This window comes from Ornithodoros turicata, chromosome 1 (assembly GCF_037126465.1).
Source record: "Ornithodoros turicata isolate Travis chromosome 1, ASM3712646v1, whole genome shotgun sequence".
Taxonomy (NCBI): Eukaryota; Metazoa; Arthropoda; class Arachnida; order Ixodida; family Argasidae; genus Ornithodoros; species Ornithodoros turicata.
This window is the reverse complement of record NC_088201.1, coordinates 42471435-42492296: the sequence shown is the minus strand read 5'-3', so window position 1 is coordinate 42492296 and position 20862 is coordinate 42471435. Positions and strand designations below refer to the sequence as shown.

General features: G+C 47.3%; 1 protein-coding gene across 3 annotated transcripts in view; it reads right to left on the bottom strand.

The window, feature by feature from the left end:
• Positions 1 to 20862, bottom strand: part of LOC135378106 (protein phosphatase 1 regulatory subunit 16A-like) — a 241484-nt gene that overhangs the window by 58630 nt on the left and 161992 nt on the right. For all 3 annotated transcript variants that reach the window (XM_064610986.1, XM_064610987.1, XM_064610988.1), the window contains 2 exons: positions 14445 to 14515; positions 1251 to 1601 (listed from right to left, as the gene is read on the bottom strand). In XM_064610986.1, the coding sequence (XP_064467056.1) occupies positions 1251 to 1509 (259 nt within the window). In that variant the 5' untranslated portion in view covers positions 1510 to 1601; positions 14445 to 14515. The remainder of the gene's footprint in view (positions 1 to 1250; positions 1602 to 14444; positions 14516 to 20862) is intronic.

Genomic DNA, 20862 nt, shown 5'->3' with positions numbered 1-20862 from the left:
CGTACGTGTTCAATGAACTTTTTGTAATATTGTCGTTAAATATTCAATACACAAAGAAAGAGTTGTCTTTGGAGCACGCTGCTCTTGTAATACCATTTACAAACGACGCGCTTTTCAAAGCTCGATAAAGCGCGACGCCCAAATGGGTAACTTTCCTGCGGAGGAGCAGACAGTTGCCATTGAAACACGCACGCCTTGCACATTCCCACCTACAAAGAAAGCAAAAGCACATCTCTCGCACTACCCGATTTTCGTTTGGGCAATAGCTTCCGAACGTGGCATGGCACAGTACCTTTAAAATAAAATAAAGTTGTTGTTGTTGCACTTTGCTTGGTACATCCGGGAGACAAATCCCGTACCAACATGGTTCCTTCAAAAGTGAGAGAACCGTTTCACAATCCCTTTAGGTGAAGAGATCACTTCCGATCCCACCACGTGCGCTCTAGTATCTGTAAGGTAACGCATGAGCGCACAGGGCAGTCACGTCGGATTCGCTACGCGGACGCCGCCAAGCGAAACCTACTCGGAGAAACAGGAGGGTAATAAACGAAATCGGGCTGGCCTTGCAGATTTCTTCCGATGAATGGCCTACGGCAGTTTCATGCATCCGAATTCCCCACTGCACCGCCAAGATATCCATAAACAGATACTGCGGTCGACCGACGAAGCTGGTTAGGTCGGAGGAAATACCTGTAACTCAATTGAACGTGACAGAGCAAAAGCCGCACTACAGTTGGGATAAATCTTACCGTTGTATTCTTGCTCGAGGAGCCTATAGTGCATCTTCAAGGGTCCTCTTTTTCAGAGCCGTTCTGCTCTTTGATTCTCGGAGCGCACTCTACGCAGCATATTCCCTTGCCGTTCCCTCCACTCAAGGGAACGCTGGTTCACCTTCTAGCAGCCCTTCAGTGTTCCAAGTGAGCTCCAAACAGAGCGGGCAAGTGTGTCACCATTGTTGTTGAGTTTGTGGGATACATCGTTAGGGAAAGGGATGTCAGTCTGATTGTATGAGGGAGACAGTTGTGTTACTGATGCAATAAGAGAGGACCCTTTGAGGCGCACTTGGCTCCAGGGATCCCTGAGAGCGGAGCAAGAATACGGCGGTTAGACGTGAATGAGCTCGTATTTCCGTGAACCACAGGACTCGGGAGATATACCATCTCTAACAAACAGAACAAAGCAATCGCTCCGCAACACTCTTGCCCTTCGACAAACATGAGACTTCGTACCAAAACGAGTAGAATATTCACCTTCGTCGACATCGTTCCTGGCAGCCGCTTCGAGCAGCATGACACTTGGCACGAAATGGACCTTGTAATCTGGCCGCCCTTTGCCCTGAGCCTTGCCTTGGTTAGAAGACTTGAGCTTTCCCTTCTGCAGGTCCCGCTCATGTTGAGACCACTTCTTGAGCTGCTGCTGCCGGCGCTTTTTGGCGTGCTTGAGCCGCTCCTGGGTGCTCATCTTCTCCACCACCACCATCTCCGTTATGAGTTCGCTATGCTCAGCCATGGCCAGTGCGAACTCTCGTCATGGGCCCTTTAGCGATGTCAGAGCGGGCGCTTCACACTCGCGGGGTGTGGACATCTCCACCTTGCTCCTATCTGCAGAGCAAACACAACAACATTACTTGTCATAAAATTAATTTGCAACCACAAGTACAATCCCAAACTGAAATTCAAGCTGGAAATATTTCCATGAATAATTACTTTTTTTTTTTCAAGCGATACACATTTTTACAAAAACGCTACGAGGAAGCACAAACGCCGTTTTTGCAGGTGGGTTATACGGCCAAGCGGTATACGTAACTGCTATTAAGACTACTAAGAATGTACGTAACTACTAGGTGACTAATGAACTAAAATTAGTTAATCAATTGCAGAAGAAAGAAACACAATGCAAGCAAGCTGGTGTAGGCTAGTTGTTGGCAACATTTCCTTGAGCGGTGGGGAGTTATGAACAAAGGACAAACACAAGCGGACGAAATGAGACTCAAAATCCTTAATTTCAGGTTTTCCGGCAAATGTGATATTGCAGAACTGGAGGCGGTCAATCCCCCCCCCCCCCACACACTTCTTTCTAATCCTGAAACGAGCGCGTACAATGAGATATCGTGGCCAGATTTTGCCATGCACTTGCCGACACCACGCAAGTAAGAAAAAAATCTGCGGAACAGTCAGTTTGCCTTTTGTCCTAGTGTTGTGCAACATTTTATTGCTGTGGTCAATTGGTAGAACAAAGTATAATAAAATACAAAGGGTGTTTGTACTATAAAACGTTAGAATCCTTTATACGCTACGTGCTTTGCTTATAAGGCACGAAATTGTTAGACGCCGCAAGCTGACGGCATTTTTGCAGTCAAATATATCTTCAAACGCCGGTATGGAACATGGGCTCAATAAAACGACTGGGATGAAATCAAATTTCTCTCCGTGTATTCTTATGATCTCGCTGAAGACCGGCTGAAGACCGGACCGGACGCATCATGGGCCACAAGAGCGTGTTCTGCGTGATCCGTTAGCGTAATACCATTACGTTTAATACATTTCAAGTGTGTACTTTGTTCCGTATTTTAACAACTTTTGTTCTGTACTTTTCCATCAGGTACCGAACTGGTAATGCAAAAAAAAAAAAAAAAAGAAATAAAGGACAAATATGTAAATTCAGTGTGGACAGGCTTCAAATGTTGATAAGACACAACCAACTACTGATTTTATATTCTTCAACAGTTCAAAGTCGTTGGCACGAAAATACGCACACGCGCTATGCACTGCGATAAGGAGCACGGTAATTTATTTGAATCGCTTATGTGTTAACAAGACCCGATTTTATTGCTGATACAGTGTTCCTTTCGGTTTTCTGTGCAATGACCGTACGATTTCGTAATGCATCATTGTTCTTTAATGAACATATGGTGGACGCAAACGGGAGAGACTAGAATGCACGCATGCTTTCGTTTCGCATTTTTACGTTTTGCATTCATGGTACTCTTACGCTAACACAGAGAACTTTGTTGCAAACGACAAAGACACAAAAGAGAGGAAGTTTTGCATTGCATTGCACTTCCCGTTCTTTTATGGGTTTCTTCTAGAAAGTCTGCGACGTGTTACAAGGCAGCGTGAAGTGCTGGGAAATGTACAATCTCCATGTGTTGGCTCATCTCTTCTCTCGTTTAAAGCAGGTCGTCTCGGTTCATATTGTCACGTACAGAACTCACGCAGGGACCGTACAGGATGAATGCGCCGGTCGTAACGGGGCATCAACAACTCCTCTTCTTGACGACGGCAGAAACACAACCAACCCCGACCGAGCGCCTGGGCACCAGGATACAGCCAATGGAAACCTCCCCGAACATTCTCGATAAGTCAACGACAATTAACAGAGTAACAACATGACACCCAATAAACATCGCATCTCGCGCGCCTGCTTATCATTACTGGTGGCATTAATCCTCCATCAGAGAAGCATCGACCCAATGCATGCAATTAACAAAAGTATACAAAAATCCTATATCACTCTTGCACTTCACGACCATGAAACGGCTTGAGTCGCACGACGTGGACGACTTCACGGCGGTTGCGTCGTCACTGTGACGACTGCACTCCATCGGGGACGACTTCGTAGTTGAGCTCACTGCAGCGGGTGACCTAGTATGGCCCGAAGTAACTGCGCAGTAACTTTTCGCTTAGGCATCGGCGTCTGATGGGCGTCCACGCCCACACCCGGTCTCCAGGTTGGTAATGTACGTCTCGGCGTCTGAGATTGTAGCGTCTAGCTTCTTGAGCGTGTTGAAGGAATACAGCGACGTCCGGGTTCAGATCGTCGTCTTCGACATTCGGGAGCATGGCGTAGTCCCAAAGACTAGCGTGAAGGGAGTAAATCCCGTTGTTTCTTGGACTGCGGTATTATACGAAATGTGGCGTACGGCAGGACGGCGTCCCATGTTTTATGTTCGACGTCCACGTATGCATAAATAACATGTCCGCCAAGCAAGGTTTTGTTGAGGCGTTCTGTGGGCCCGCTCGTTTGTGGATGATAGGCCGTCGTTCTACGATGAGTTTTGTAGCTGTATAGTGCAATATTGCTTGCGTAAGCTCAGCAGTGAAAGCAATTCCCCTATCTGTGATGACAATTTCCGGTGCACCATGCCGCAACATAATCAGGTGAACAAAGAATTTTACAACCTCCTCTGCAGTCCCTTTAGCGACGGCAGTTGTCTCTGCATAACGCGTTAGGTAGTCTGTGGAGACTATAATCAATTTCTTGGCAGCGCTCGACGTTGGAAACGGTCCCAGCATATCCATTCTGATCTGGTGGAAGGGTTTCGGCGGTATATCAATCGGCTTCAGCATACCTGCAGGTGTCACTGGTGGGGTCCTTCGGCGTTGACACTCACGACATGTTCGGACATTACGTGTCACATCTGCCGCAACTCCTGGCCAGTAGTACCTTCCTCTAACTCTTCCTAGGGTGCGTGCTTGTCCCAGGTGTGCAGACGTCGGCTCATCGTGGCAGGCCTCGATGATTTCTTTTCATAGATGGGAGCGGACGACGAGTAAGTACTGTGTATTAGTCGAATTGAAGTTCTTAACCAGAATTTTCCCGTGCAAGCAGAATGTAGGCAGGTTTCGCTTGAAAGACTGCGGTACTGTATTGTTTTTCCCTTCCAGGAAGTCGACCAGAGCACTAAGTTCCGAATCCGCATGTTGCTCTTCCGCAAAGTTAGCTCTGCTGACTGTAAACAGCAAAGCGCTATAGTCTTCGTCGTTTGACGTCGGTGGATCCACAGGCGCACGCGAGAGGCAGTCCGCGTCGGAATGTTTCCGGTCCGTCTTATATGCTACAGTGATGTCAAATTCTTGCAGGCGTAAGCTCCGTCGTGCCAGACGGCCTGAGGGGTCCCTCAAGTTGGCTAGCCAACAAAGAGCGTGGTGGTCTGATATCACTTGAACCGCCTACCAAATAAGTAAGGGACTACCACTTGGACGTGGCCCACAAGATTGCGAGGCACTCTCTTTCCGTCGTCGAGTAATTCGCTTCTGCCCCGGGCGGTCCGCGACCGGCATAAGCAATCCTCCTGTCTTGACCATTTTGCTTTTGGACGAGTACAGCACCTAGGCCTATACTGCTTGCATGTGTGTGGATTTGAATTTCACCATTTTCTTCCAAGTGGGCGAGCACAGGGGTGGACTGGAGGCATTTCTGGAGCTCTCTGAACGTTGTGTCTTGCTTTGCCGTCCAGGTGAATGACACGCTGTCCTTCCTGTCCTTCGCGTGCCAGAGGTTCGGCAATCTGCGAGAAATTTTTGACAAAACGTCTATAGTACGCGCACAGTCCTAGAAACCTTCGTACTGCTTTCTTATCGCTGGGCTGGGGGAAGTAGGCGACGGCGGCTATTTTCTCTGGATCGGGTTGAACGCCTTCACTGTTCACCACATGTCCTAAGAACTTTAGTTCTTCGTACGCAACGCGGTATTTTTCTGGTTTTAAGGTAAGCCCCGAAGTCTTAATGGCCTCGAGTACTGCTTGCAATCTTTCGATGTGCTGCTTAAAATTGGAAGCAAACACTACGACGTCGTTCAGGTAAACGAGACACGTCTGCCACTTGGAGACCTGCTAGAACGGTGTCCATAACTCTTTCATATGTTGCCGGTGCTGAGCAGAGGCCAAAAGACATAACTTTAAATGCGTAGAGACAGTCTGGAGTGATGAATGCTGTCTTTTCACGATCTCTTTCGTTACGTCGATTTGCCAGTGGCGTCTCCATCACGACTGTCATCAGCTCATTCTCCTCGTGACTCACTCGATGATTAAATCGTTCCTTTTTCTCCGACAATATTCACGAGTCGCATCTCTCCTTTATTAGCAATTTGCTAAACCAGTAACCCATTTTCAAATCCACTGATGAAAAGTACTTCGCGTTCTTGAGGCGGTCAAGAGTGTAATCAATTCTGGGTAAAGGACAGACATCTTTTTTTGTGACTTTGTTTAGCTGACGGTAGTCGATACAAAATCTTAAGGTGCCGTCCTTCTTTACGAGAACCACAGGTGATGCCCAATGACTTTTGGAGTCGTCGTCGAGCATTTCCTTAACCTGCCGGCAGATGGCTTCGCGCTCTACCGAGGATACACGGTACGGCAATCGTCGAGTGGGCCTCTTGCTGGGTACGTTACAATGCTATGTTTTATGAGCGGAGTCTGGCGATCTTAGTCGACGAAAAGCAACTCTTATAGTGCTGTAGGAGACCTTCCAGCTCTTCTTTCTTGCTTTGTGGTAACTCGGGGTTTATTTTGAACTGGAAGTCCTGTGCGACGGTTGACGACGTCACTTTTGGGTAGCTTCACCGAGTGCAAGTGCATGGGTTACTCCTGAAATTTTTTGCACAGTGACGACTGTCGTCCCTTTGTTTAGGTGCTGGTATTCGGATCCGAGGTCTGAAAGCAGAACACTAGTCCGTCCATCGTCCACACAGAAGAGGCCCCTTCACGGCTAGGCATCGATCGAGGAGCAAGCGTTGGTTCGTTTTCCACGACGTCCTCGCAGTCCATTGATGCGTCCGACGCAACACTAACCATCAGACAAGATCGTGGTGGCAGGGTGACGTGGTCATCGATAATCCTCACAGAAAATGGAAGAATGGGCCATGTCCGCACTTCTCCGTCGTTCGCAATGCTAGTATTTTCCGTTGAAAACGTGACAGATCCACTTTGTAAGTCAATTACTACACCGTTTTCCGTCAAGAAGTCAATTCCTAGAATTACGTCTCACGAACACCGACTCAGCACGACGAACACTGCTGCATAGGTTTGTCCCTGTACCGTCAGCCGTGCTGTGCATGTCCCCGCCGGTGTGATGAACTGCCCTCCTAGGGTGCGTATTTCGGGTACCGTCCCAGGCATTCACTACTTCTTTTAAATTTGTCGCAAATCGTTCACTCATGACTGAATAGTCGGCGCCTGTGTCGATGAGTGCTGTTACGTTACTGAAGGTCCGCGGTTTTCGCCGAACAGTTGCCGGTACACAGAGTTGCTGGGTCAGGACTACGTCGTCGAAAGGCTGGAGGATTTTGGATAAATCGGTTTGCAGTGCCCTTGCCTTCAGGGGCCGCTGCTTTTAGTTTCCCGCACGTGGACTTGGCGACCTGCCTCGCAGGGTTCGATTATACGGGTGGCGATCTGGCGAAGCATATCAGCGAGGGGACGGGGAACGGCAGGAACGCCGAAGCATTCCTGCTTCCCACTCAGATAGGCATCAATATCTTGTGGTAATTCACCTGACCGTGGTGCGTTGACATCGAAGCCTCGAAGACCAAGGCACCGGTTGTGGCAATGACTATATATAGTGACCGGCTTCGCCACAGTGCTAACACAGTGGACGGCGATCTGGAGTGCACCATACGTCGGACTTTCTTGGGACCTGCGACGTCGTGCCAGCACTTTGAAAAGGGGATGTTGACGTTGACGACGCGGCGGAGAGGCTGGTCCGAAGGAGCGCGGCAAAGTCGTTGACCCTCGGGCTACGGCCACAGAGGCCATCCTCTGAAGTTCAGCTGTTGGCACAGTTGGGTGCGTTGCGTTCAATGCAGGCTGGTTTTCTTCCCTGATACTGTCAGCCCAAGGAACACGGGGTTGTGTAGTCGGCATAAGTTTTTGCAACTCTTTGCACACCACGGCTCGAATAGCGTCCCGAAGATGCTGGCCGGCGAATGCACTTGCGGGACCTGAAGTCGGCGACCCAATCTCTGCCGAACGGCCGTACTGCTTGTTGTGTACGTCTAGCGTCTTTTCCATCGTCGTAGCTTCAGAGAAACTTCACGAAACTGTCGATGGTGGTGGGTGGGTTACGAATTAGCCAGGAAAAAAGCTTTACCCCTCTCATCAGGTAGCGCAGCTTCTTGTCGTCCGGCATTGCATGGCCGGCGCGACGAACAAGGCACTTCATTTCTTCCACAAACACCACAACGGTTTCGTTAGGTAATCGTACACGTGTTTGCAACAAAAGTTGAGCTCGCTCCCTTCGTACCATAGTAGTAAACACACTCAGAAACTGGGTCTTGAAGGCAGTCCAAGTTATCAAAACTCTCTCGTGGTTTTCAAACCACGATCTCGCTAACTCTTCAAGGTACAAAAAGACATGTCGTAATTTGTTCCCATCGTCCCACCTGTTGAAGCCGGCGACACGCTCGAAGCGGTCGAGCCATTCTTCGGCATCTTTGTAAGAGGAGCCGCGAAACGATGGCGGTTCTCGGGACTGCTGCAGCACAATCGGTAGTTGCGGCACCTCGCTGGCCATAGTGTTTGTCACGCCGCTCTTCGTGGGTACACGGCCGGGCAGCAGTCCGAATTCCGGCAGAAGTCCCTGCAGACGACGACTCGGGGGTGGCCTCGGTAGCGTCGTTTTAGCAGGGGCTGTTCTCGCGGGTTGTCGAGGGTAGGCTAAAGGAGCCTGCCCCGCACCACCACCAGTTGTCACGTACAGAACTCACGTAGGGACCGTATACAGGATGAAGCCGCCGGTCGTAACGGGGCAGCAAACAACTAGCCAGCTTGACGACGGCAGAAACACAACCAACCCCGAGCGGGCTCCTGGGCACCAGGCTACAGCCAACGGACCCCCCCCCCCCGCCCCGGGACATTCTCGAGAAGTCAGCGATAACAGAGTAATAGACGTGTGCGCTGATGGAACTTTGACCGGCGGCGGCGTCATGACCATTTTACCACCCGGCAGCGTCAGCGGCGCGAACAAACACAATTAAAAAACAGCACAAAACCACAACCTACCGTCATCGGCATAAAAAAAAAAAAATCGACTTCGCGAGGGGGCTGCAATGCGCGTTTTCGCGTCCGAAAACAGGTGCGTAGAGGGCCTCGGCGCGCCGGTTTGGAAACGGCGGCGTCCTCGGCGTACAGAAAATGACCGGCGGCGGCGCGGCAATAAAAGTCACATCTCGCTCGCCTGCTTATCATTATGGTGGCAATATTATACCCAGGGTTCAGGGATTAGCACCCTAGAGTGTTATGCACTGGGAACGCGAATAACTCGAAAAATAATACTCTGCACTAGCACAGTTGATTGCTCGTGCGCGCTTAAATGCATATTATTCCACCTGTTTCCTCTCATACTCATGAGTAACCAATCTTTAGCAAGTGCTTGCCATGAAACCTTCATAGCGGGCAGTTGCTAAAAATGCCAACGAAGAACCTACAATTCCTTTCTCACTCTTTGTTACTTTGTTATCCAGCTCTGAGACGTCGAGCGATAGTGATAGCGATACCAACTTGGTAGAGTTCATAGCTCCTTTAAGGTCACAAACGTGAACAAAAATTCTCATCGCGGAATGAAAGATGGCGTTGCTACCTTCACAGGAATACAAAAGGAACGGGATTCATTCGTTGTGTCGTTCGTGAATTATGCGCGAACGAAACCTCCCAATTTAAGCTTTCCCTTTCCTTCCCAGGAAACGCGGGAATGCGGAGCGGCCTTAGATTGGTCTCCTCAAACTATCTTCCGCGGTGATTGGGCAAATCGTTTGAGGAGACCAATGAGAGGACATTGCCGCCCTTCTTGAGAAGGAGAGGGAAAGCTTAAATTGGCGGTGTCTTTCGCGCATAAATCACGAACGACGCGACGGAGTGAATTCCGTTCCTTTTGTACTGCAGTCGCCGTGTATTCACTCGAGCGACATACCTGCGGAATGTTCTATTAGACGAAAGAGCAAAAAACTGCTCACGGGGCGGAAGTTCCGCCGCGTCTTATGTTGAGCACTCGCACGGCGCCGGAATATCGGGAGTGGCCTATTGCGCACTTAGCAGACGGCACTGTCAGCGTCTTTTCCTGCCGCCTGCTACAGAATATCTTGTGGCTGTGTCGAAGGATATTCCCCACGGTTAGCACTGCACGAGAAGACAAGACGTTGAGCGCTCGCGCTGACGCGACAGCAGAAAGCTATGACGTTTTTCGCATCTTCCGCTGGAGTATTCTGGGGAACATCGCTCGTGTGAGTGCACGGTCAAGGTAACAGCATCTTTCATTCCGCGAGGCGAAATTTTTGCACTTTAGTGTCCTTTTAAAGTACTTTGCCTAGTACTCTGTATACCTCATTTCTATGCGGCGCTGCCTACAACCTTCAGCACGAACTAAGTATTTTGAAGTAACAGAAAGCGCGTGTATGTAATTGAAATTAAATTGTGTGCGTGTTTTTTTTTTCTTTAGTTCGCGTTCTTTTGCTGCGTTACATCACCATGTGCCTGTAAACACTGCAGATCGGCACCACCCAGAGGGCAGCAGCTCGAATGTCACGCGCACGGAGTGAGTGTCAAGCCGAAAAAGGCCGCCATGGAAGCAATCCATGCATCTCCCATCCAGTGTGCCATTTGCTAACAACGACATGTAGTTCAAATGGCACCAAACTTCACCAAACGTAACTCCTATCTGCCGCGAAGATTCGCCACCTATTGGGCGTATAACGTTATAGGCTACACAGATCCCCGACGACCATTTCTTTCAGAATAAGCAACGTCACAAAGCCAAGTTTACGGCCTCGGTTTCTGACTGGCAAAATACATCAATTCTCACTCCCTGATTGTCTTTGCAGTTAGGAGGGAAACGCTTCCGTTCAAATCCATTTTGGGTGACTCTTTTTCGCTGTCTCTGTGACGTTTCCGCGCTCGTTACGAAGGCCAGCGCCTAATTAACGCAGCTAGTTAATTAAGCACCGTGTACTTTCAATTAGCTTTGGCGAAGATCAGTTCGGCGGACGTTAGTAATAGTGTAAGCCAGGCCAGAAAATCAAGAATCGCAGCAAATTCGATCTGTTAACACCACGTGGCGTGTATCTAGCTTGCAGAGCATAAACTCGAAGAATATTTCGAAGTAGTAACACCGTATGAGGCAGACACGTATGCATTTGGAGTATTGTATTTAAAATACTGTATTTTAACTACAATTTGCGGTATTTTGGTACTCTACTCAATACTTATTGTTTTATGTATTTGTACTCTATTTAAAATACATTTTATGGTATTTTCTACTGAATACTCTAATTACATATTTTGAATCTCCCTCTCAAACTTTCTGTGCCTCGTCTTTCCATTATCTTGCTTGTTCAGTGGAAATTTCCTGAGTCCCTCGGACTTGACCCTTGTTGGAAGTCCCCATTTAAAGATGTTGCCCCGCGTGTACTAATCCTTGGCCAGTGAGGGTTCTAGCCTCTATTATGTGTGCCCTGATGCGGTGACGCCGAATTCTGACCTCGCCGGGCAGGGACCTGCTAGAAGCTTGCTTTGTTCTGGGTCACATATACTTAGTGGAGTTATGCGGTATCTCTTTGTCATCTTTTTGGGACTTGTGTTTAGATGACCCCTATCACACAGCGGCGGCTAGCGTAGTGCGCGGGGTTTAGGTGATTCATGTGACATAGCGGCGACTTGCCGCATTGACCAGTGACCGGTGACTTTTTGCGTTCAAGGATAAATAGTATCTTAATTGTATTTCAAATAGTTTTTGAAGTATTACTCTATCTTAATTACTTAAATTTTCATGTATTTATACTCTATCTTAATTACATTCTAACGTTAGTATTTATTATCTTATCTTAAATACATATTTGAGTATCTTGTACATGTCTGGTATGAGGTGAGCTTTGCTGGTCTTCCAATTGGACAGCAGCTGTCACGTGGTACTTCATCCATCATGTTATGTTTGCGGCAACGCAGCACTTTATACTGCGGGCACTTGTCAGTCTTCCTGGGTTTCAAGCGAATTTCAAAGTCATGCTGCTGTGCACACGGATGCAGAAACCGCTGAAGCAAAAAGATCCCATAGGAGAAGCACAATGAAGCGCGACGTAGAGAATACCTACGCAAAAATAGCCGCACAAAATTTCCATTTCACGCTGACGGACAGCACCTGTTTATAGATACGTTGATGCTTGCTTACTAAGTGCATTCGTTGATCCTTGTCGGTCGTTCTAGAGTTATAGATGACTCGTCCTATCCTAATCCATCACAATAGACCACTTTTTCGCCAGATCACTTCGAACAGAACCGAGCCGACGGAACTGTAAAACTAGGACGCCGTTCTGGCGATCCTCCCGCGTGTAAAACCCTGCCAAAGTGGCCACGTATGTCACCACCAGTGAGAGGCTCATCACTTATGTTTGTGAACATTAAGTGATTTCTGACGCTTAAATTAATTTCTGAATGCATGAATAGTAAACATTACGAGCAAAAAAAGAAAAAGAGGAGGTTAGAGATTTGACACACACCGGGATGGAGTGTTGGGTTCCTAATAAAAAAGCAGTGGAGCTTGGTTCGAATGGATGCCAGGCAAGCTTTTGAATACGTATTTTCTAAGCCGGTTTAATGCATGCATCTAAATTATTTATTTTTCTATGCGGCTGCGAGAGCAAAAGTGGTTGCGGCACCTTAGAATATGCGATTCATTAAATCGTGCACGCGTTGTGCATCAGGGCACTGCGGAAAGAAGAAATAATTTTCTATACGTCGTAGATGGAGAGATACAGATACTTGAACACACGCCCGCGTAGGTACGCAAAGGCGATAGCGTACGATGCATTAAAACTCACAATTGAAAGCGCAGCGCCGTCTAGCCGGGGAGCACGTCGAAAACTGTTTACCGCACAAGACAGACAGAAGGAAAGCACACGGGTCGTGTGCTTGCTCCCTCGTATCGCTTTCCTCCTCTCTGGCTTGTGTTGGCCATAGGTCGGCGAATTCATTCATGATGGCCTTCACCGACCTCATTCACCATCACATCATGGAGAATGATGTGAGGTTGAATGAAGGGCTATGATGTGATGTGATGGGCTTTGAAGTTGAAGTCAATGCGTTGGGTTTTGGAGGTGAGGTAATTGTGCTACTTTTTGCGAATTTTGCGGCAACCACTGCTGCAATACCTGTGAAGTTTAAAACGTTTTTTGTTATCATTATGACTTTGGCACCAGCGACACGAGGGATTAAAGGAGTCGGGTGCTGCGTTTGAGAAATTTCCAGGCTGCAATCCCTGTGAAGTTTAAAACTTTTTTATTACCATTGGCACCAGCGATACAAGGGCATCCGTATTAAAGGGATCTGGTGCTGCTTTTTGAGAATATTTCCGGTCACCCCTGGTGCCGTCTCTGTGAAGTTTAAAACGTCTTTTGTTTTTTTATGACTGGCGCCAGCTATACGAGGGCATTGATCCATTTTAAAGGGCCGTTGCTGCTTTTTAAGAATTTTGTAGCCACCCGTGCTACAATCCCAGTGAATTTTAGAGCGTTATTTGTTATCATTATGGCTTTGGAACCAGCGATAGGAGGGATTGATCCTTTAGTAGCTTATATAAGTGAATGAAATATAAAACCCTAAAGCACGGTACACCCCTTGAAACTGCACGATACAAACATGTGGGCCACCATTACGAAAGTGGTAAATGACAGGCAGCAAATTTTATATGGTTTACAGCATCCAGAATAGCAATAACAAAGTCACGGAAACCAAGTATGGGTGCCCTTTAAAGTTTGCTACTCGCCACGTTGTAAGTCCTTTAAAAGTGACAACTAACGGATTTGTCACGCTTCGCTGCGATCGTAGTGAATGAAACGTAAAACCCCAAAAGCACAGCACATCACCCCTTTAAAATGCACGATACCAACATGTGGGCCACCGGGTAAATGGCTGGCAGCAAATTTTAGCTGGTTCGCGGTACCCGCAATAGTCACACATAGTCACGGAAACGGAGTGCGGGTGTCCTTTAATGTGTGCTACTTACCTCGTTGTAAGTCTTTTAAAAGTGACATAACGGATTTAATCATTAATCATGCTTCGCTGCGATCGTAGTGAATGAAATATAAAACCCAAAAGCACAGCTCATCACCCCTTTAAACTGCACTATAACAACGTGTGGGCCCCCGGCGCCAAAGTGGTAAAGGGTGATGGGCGCTCATGAGGACCCTCATTAGTGAGTTCGCCCAGCTATGCGGCGGACACAACATAAGCCCTCGCTGGACTTCAACTTCAAAACCCATTATAGACTTCAAATCCATCGCCGACCTCAGAACCCATAATCGGAATTCAACTTCAAAAACGTGATGGGATCTGAAGGCTAAATCAGTGTGATGGCTAAATGATGTGATAAATGAGGGGTTGTGATGTGATGGGTTCTGAAGTTGAAGTTGAAGTTGAATGAGGGGTTGTGATGTGATGGCCTCTGAAGTTGAATGGTGGGTTATGATGTGATGTGATGAACTGTGCGGAAATCCGATCATGATGTGATGTTGAATGAATTGTTAAGAAAATGCCCACCTATGGTGCTGGCTGCAAAATCGCTGGGTGTGAGGCTGGCTGGAAAACGGTGTATGATGCGCGCCCTGGACGGTCTTTGCATGCAGTATCATTTGTCACAAATACAGTATGTGAGCGTTATTTTGAAATTGAGGTTACTCACCATCCTTTGATTTGTACGCAGTTGAACGTATACCGGCAAACGTCAAAATCGTTATCACAACACGAATGCACCTGTAAAGCAGCAAAAAGAAAATGTTAGAAATTACCGTCGTTGCTACGTGTCTTAAATCGTCTGAGGAACATGACAGAAAGGAACATGATGGTCTGAGGAAAACCAAGGGAAAACACCCATGCAGCATAGCCGGCGCGCGGATTCGAACCCGGGTCACCTCCCAGTCACGGCGTGGAATGCCAGACCAATCGAAGCTAAGAAGACGAGGGTCCGCTTCCGACTGGCGTTGTTTATTTTTCGCTACGTAGCCACGTGCTAACCACCTACTTGCTTGTCGAACATTAGCGTCCATGGCCGATGAAAATAAACGATTGCCTCTTAGCGCGTGCGGAAGTCTCGCTTGTCGCACTCTCGTCGGTATATCTTGAGAGTACGGCGAACGACGGTGTGGACACTTCGCCTTTCCCCGCTCCGAGATCTCCCGCCTGGCAGTGGGACTTGAAATGTTTTGGTGTTGCCTTTTACTTCAAATCATTCTTTTCAGATTTGTTCTCGTGGAAAGCAAATGGGGTAGCAGAAATATGCTTCAGGCATGCGCATTACGCTTTCGAAAAAAAAAAAAAAAAAACATTCGAAGCACTTAAGAGGCTCCAACGACTCGATAGTTTAATTATCTGTAGTTCAAGCCTATGAGAAAGCGCCTCGTCAAACCATCATTTTGCAAAACAGATAGGAAAAAAAAAAAAACATGCATGGAGGATTTATTCCGGTGAGCTGACACCTCTTTTTGATTCCCTTTTTGTAAACATGCAGCGTGCTTCCCTCACGTGACAAAACCAGGCAAGGAGCTATACGAAATTTGCCAGGAAATTTTGCCACCTGCGACGAGTAATTTTATTGAACCCGAATAGAGAAATTGCATTTTCCGAAACAAAACTCTATAATTTCTGGCGTACAAGTAACTTTTTTTTTTTGTCATAAATGGAGAAATAGCAATGGTAACCGTTTTTAACCGCAGGCGCCAACCTAGCAATTTCCGAGCGCTAGGCCGGGTTGCCACGAAATGACCACCGGAATTCGCCATTAGTTACTTGAGTCCAACCCACGACCATCTCTATAATACACGACCTAATACACGACCTAACACTCGCACCTAGCCCCAGCGCCACTGATGCAGTTTCGCCAAGCGGCCGCCGCGCGTTTGTGGCGCTGAATACGGGACCCTTGGCAGACGACGCATGCTATGCGGATACCGTTGCTGCCGTCATTCGCGTTTGGTTTTTGCTATTTTTCACGCGGTGGACAGTGTTTGTCTCCACTGCATGGTTTGTGATGGTTTGTGCATGGTGCAGACGTGATGGTGTACTGCACCGTCCCGCTTTGCAAGCCGAAGAAAGCAGTGTCGAACACAAGTATTTCATTCCACGAGTTCCACTCAAATGCTGTCTTACGGGAGAAGTGGCTCGAAATATATCGCGGCGAGTTGACACAACACACAAGTAACTTCATTGCGAATTGCGATTGTTTCATTTCATATAGGGTGCACTTTATGGATGGCAGTGTGTACCATAAATAGTTTTGTCTAATATAGCTGAGTACCTTTTACGCATCTCCCTCTGAAAAAACGAATAATGAACCGTGGCCTCCGACCAGGGGTGGACATAAATGCCTTTTTTGGGTATTTAAATATCAATACGAAATACTTTGTTGAAAGGAGTGTTTAAATACTCTTCATAAATACTTTTCGATAGGAGTATTTAAATATAAAATATACAGTATTTAAATGCCGTAATTAGTACCATAAATACTGTGATGAAGATGTCATCTGGGCGATTTCATTCAAATTCAGGCAGGGCCCTAACCTTTGGGTCTCCGATTTTTTTCCGTCATTTTTTAGGGGATAGCCCCACCTGTGGCATGAACACTGGCGTTGGTCCCAGGTACCGAGACGACGTGGTAGGCGAGATATAAAATCAAGAGCGTCAGGGGTGAAAACAACGGCTGTGCTCCGAAGCGATTTCTGCCCACTTTGAAGCGATCTACTGCGGCGTCTGTATCGACCACAGCCTCCAGTCTTCCACAACCTATTCACCATGTCACAGGCTCTGGGGCTGATTAATAATTCTTGTCTCGGACGAGCGAAACCTTTTGTAAAAAATCCTAGAAAAGCCATCCTTACCGAATTCTACGCACTTTTTGTACCCATATGTCTGCGTTCGTGATTTTGACAAAACAATGAGCTACAAGTTAAACGAAAGCCTAGTTTTCGCTCTGTTCAACGATGTGCAGCACAATTCTCTATACTGTTTCGTTTCGATAAAATTTGCGCCGCAGCTGTCAGAGGTACGAAAATTTTGTCTAAGTTCGCGAGGCGCGTGCGTAAAAAGGCCATGATGGATTTATAAACAAAAAATTCTGGTTCACGACGAATACATTAGATTTCTTTCGACATACAATTCATGGTTGCTAAAAGCTTGGTGACTGAGTTACAGCGCTCACAAATTGCCATACTTCGCCACGCCCGACGGACCGGCGTACTTCGCTGTCACTTGCAGTTTTCAAGCATGTGCATTCACCACAAGTTTATAAATGCTGGTGCACGAGCCACAATACACCTACCAGTTCATAACGAATATATATTCACTTCAGAAGCATTCCACTTTGCAAACAATAAAAAATAAAGAAATGAGGGAAAGAAACGAACAAGTCGAATCGTGTCAATACGAGCTCGTATGCGGGATCGTAGTGTCTGATTTTTCTCTTTTTTTTTTTTTTTTTGTCTTGGGATGTACGCAGCACAACCTTTAAGGGAGCCCGAATAAGAAAGATGTCATTCACATACGGCAGGACTGGGAAAAGCAAGCAGTTGTGAAGCGATTCATGACGAGATCCATAAGAGAAACGTACCACATGTTCAAAAACGACCACACGGATATAAAGCTAGGGTTGACGAAGGTTTACACACTTCGACCGAAATGGGTTCGAGTGAGAGCCGTTGTTTTCACCCCATCAGTTTCAGTGTGTTTGCACGTACTCTGCCAACTTCGAACTTGTCGTTATTGCCGTGAACACAATCTCTGCACGTGATCTGTGTAAAGACAGCATTAAACTAATGTGTTTATGTGACCCACCAAGTGAAGCATGCCTGTTCCAGGAGTGCCAAGCATGCGCCGGAGCTAAAAAGTTAACAGTGAAGACTTTACAAATAAGTGCAGAAGATGAAGTTGTTCTCGTGTTGTGGGAGTCCGGCGACCATATAAGAAAGACGATGAGCGGTCGCGCTTTCGTCAAGGAGCTCCGCAAGGGGGTTGCACTCTTCATAAAGCACGACCACGTTCGCAACATTCAGAGCAAGGCCATTTGGAATGAGAAATCTTTCCCGAGGCTCCGACACACTGTCCTTCACTTCGATTTTGCGGAGAACTGCACGATTAATTTGCCTTATGAAGTCCAGAGCCACTATTGGCAGAGAAGCCAAGTATCTTTCTTCACGTGCGTTGCAACGGCAAAATCTTACCCCGTTAGCCTGGCAACGGTAAGCGATGACCTGCGCCATGATACAGCGCACGCGCTTTTTGCGTTGAAGACAATATTGGACACCCTTGATGACATACTGCCGGTGTTCTCATACGTCGTTTATGTGTCGGACGGTGCAGCGGCGCATTTCAAAAACAAGTATCAGTTACACGAGATGCGCCGTAACACTCTGATGACACTCTGGATATTTTCAGCGAGTGGACATGGGAAGAATGCCTGTGATGGAGTAGGGGGCTCGCTTAAACACGCAGCAAGTGTGTGCAACATGCGGTCTCAAGCAACGGACGTAATTCGGTCGGCTCAGGACTTCGTTTCGGTGCTGAGAGAACGAGGGCACGCAACGCATATCTTGCACCTGCCTTCAGATGAAGTGGCAGCATTCAGGGAATCGAAGCAGACCGAATGGCGTCGGTGCGGCCAGTACCCGGCCTTCGTTCATGTCACGTTTGGTACAAAGAAGTGCACACGAGGATGTTTCCCTTGGGAGAACAATGCGTGAAGTGACGACCACGCTTTAATGCATCTTTAAGGCACGGTTGTCTTTGAATAAAATGTGGGAAATTAAGCGCCTGTTGATCTCATTGCCATTCCTTGTTCCTCTCTTTACCGGTTTTCCTTCATTTTTCTGCAAAGTGGAATGCTTCTGAAGCGAATATATATTCGTTATGAGCTGGTACGTGTATTGTGGCTCATGCACCAGCATTTATAAACTTGTGGTGAATGCACATGCTTGAAAACAGCAAGTGACGGCGAAGTACGCCGGTCCGTCGGGCGTGGCGAAGTATGGCAGTTTGTAAGCGCTCTAACTCAGTCACGAAGCTTTTAGCAACCATGAATTGTATGTCAAAAGAAAGCTAAGGCATTCGTCGTGATCCAGAATTTTTTGTTTACAAATCCATCATGGCCTTTTTACGCACGTGCCTCGCGAACTTTGATAAAATTTTCGTACCTCTGACAACTGCGGCGCAAATTTTATCGAAACGAAACAGGATAGAGAATTGTGCTGCACATCATTGAACAGAGCGAAAATTAGGCTTTCGTTTAACTTGTAGCTCATTGTTTTGCTAAAATCACGAACGCAGACATACGGGTACAAAAAATGCGTAAAATTCGGTAGGGATGGCTTTTCTGGGATTTTTTACAAAAGGTTTGGCTCGTCGGAGACAATAATTATTAATCAGCCCCAGAGCCTGTGACATGGTGAATAGGTTGCGGAAGACTGGAGGCTGTGGTCGTTACAGACGCCGCAGTAGATCGCTTCAAAGTGGGCAGAAATCGCTTCGGAGCACAGCCGTTGTTTTCACCCCTGACGCTCTTGATTTTATATCTCGCCTACCACGTCGTCTCGGTACCTGGGACCAACGCCAGTGTTCATGCCACAGGTGGGGCTATCCCCTAAAAAATGACGGAAAAAATCGGAGACCCAAAGGTTAGGGCCCTGCCTGAATCTGAATGAAATCGCCCATCTGGAATTACAGAAATAGCGATGATCATAACAAGTCAGCAAGGAAAAATAGCATTTATTTGTTAGATTATCACGGTAATTTTAATATTAGAAGTTTTTGACTGCATCACTTAGGATTCTTGTGTTCGGCCGTACAATCAGATTCGCAAAGGAGAACAGCATCTTCACTGGTGCCGATCAGCAAAGGCTTGCATTAAATTTGATGAAGATGCTTCGTACAACAAAGTAATCAGCCGCGACCATTGTCTGCAACAACAGCGAAAAACTCTCCATCTAAAATCGTTGTTCGCCTGCATGCGTGTTCTCGGCATTTCAAGGCCGAAGACTTTAGCACCGGTGCAAAGCGCAAAATTCTCAGACGTGGCACCGTGGCTACGGTACCTACGTTTAGTGATCACGAAGTTTACACAGCCTTGCATCTCCCAGGAGTGCAAAACGAACACAAAAAAGGCACCAAAAGGTAGCGTCGCAGAAAAGCCACCATCAAGAAAAATTCTCAGAGTGCCTTCTATCCGAACAGCATAATAATGGTTAGCAGAGCATTGTAATGGCAAACCGCAAACGAAGAAAAAAAAAGTGGAAAAGTAAAATAAAAAGGGACCAATAAGCAGGAAAACAAAACAAGCAACTGCTGATTTCAAACTGAAGTGCTTGCTTATACAACAAATTCTGTTGGACGTCGTAACAGGCGTCAGTCATCTCTTTGCCAGGAACAGTTTCTTACGGTCGCATCCACCCATTCTCTGTAACTGCCCTGTATGTTAACACGGAACGCCTCTCACGTGAAACGTAAAGTCTGAACGCGCTTGCGTCTGACGATCGTAAACGCATGATAACTGGCCCAACACACAAGGTGCTGCTGCCAAGTTTATGTGTACGATGTACGGCACATAGTGCGCGAGTTTCACAGTTTTACATGCCATCTACGCTTCAGAGCACAGCCTACTTCTGAATATTTAGTTTCAGAACTCTTAGCTCTACATGAACAGAGAACCTGCGACAATACACAAACATGTACGCACGAAGAATTAACCACAAGGACCACTCATATTGCACACAGCTGAGCTACAACAGGCGCTCTCCTGGGTCCCGCAAGTGGCGCCCCTGGCGGGCGCTCCGCGCGTAAATACGGCACTTCCGCTCCTCGAGGCGCGGACGGAAGTCCCATAGGCGAACGGGCGTGTGTTATGGTCGTGTATTATAGAGATGGTCGTGGTCCAACCCCACCTATAGATACAGAAGGGCGATGCAGGATTCCCCCGGCACGAAACAACCGGCTAACCGAGAGCCCGGAACCTCCAAACATTTCTTCGGATGAAATGAGCTTTTGGTTGACTTGGGACGTCGGTGGAATGCAGTGACCCGCAAAGCTTACAAGTTTACAACAGAAGGGCTTGAGAGGCT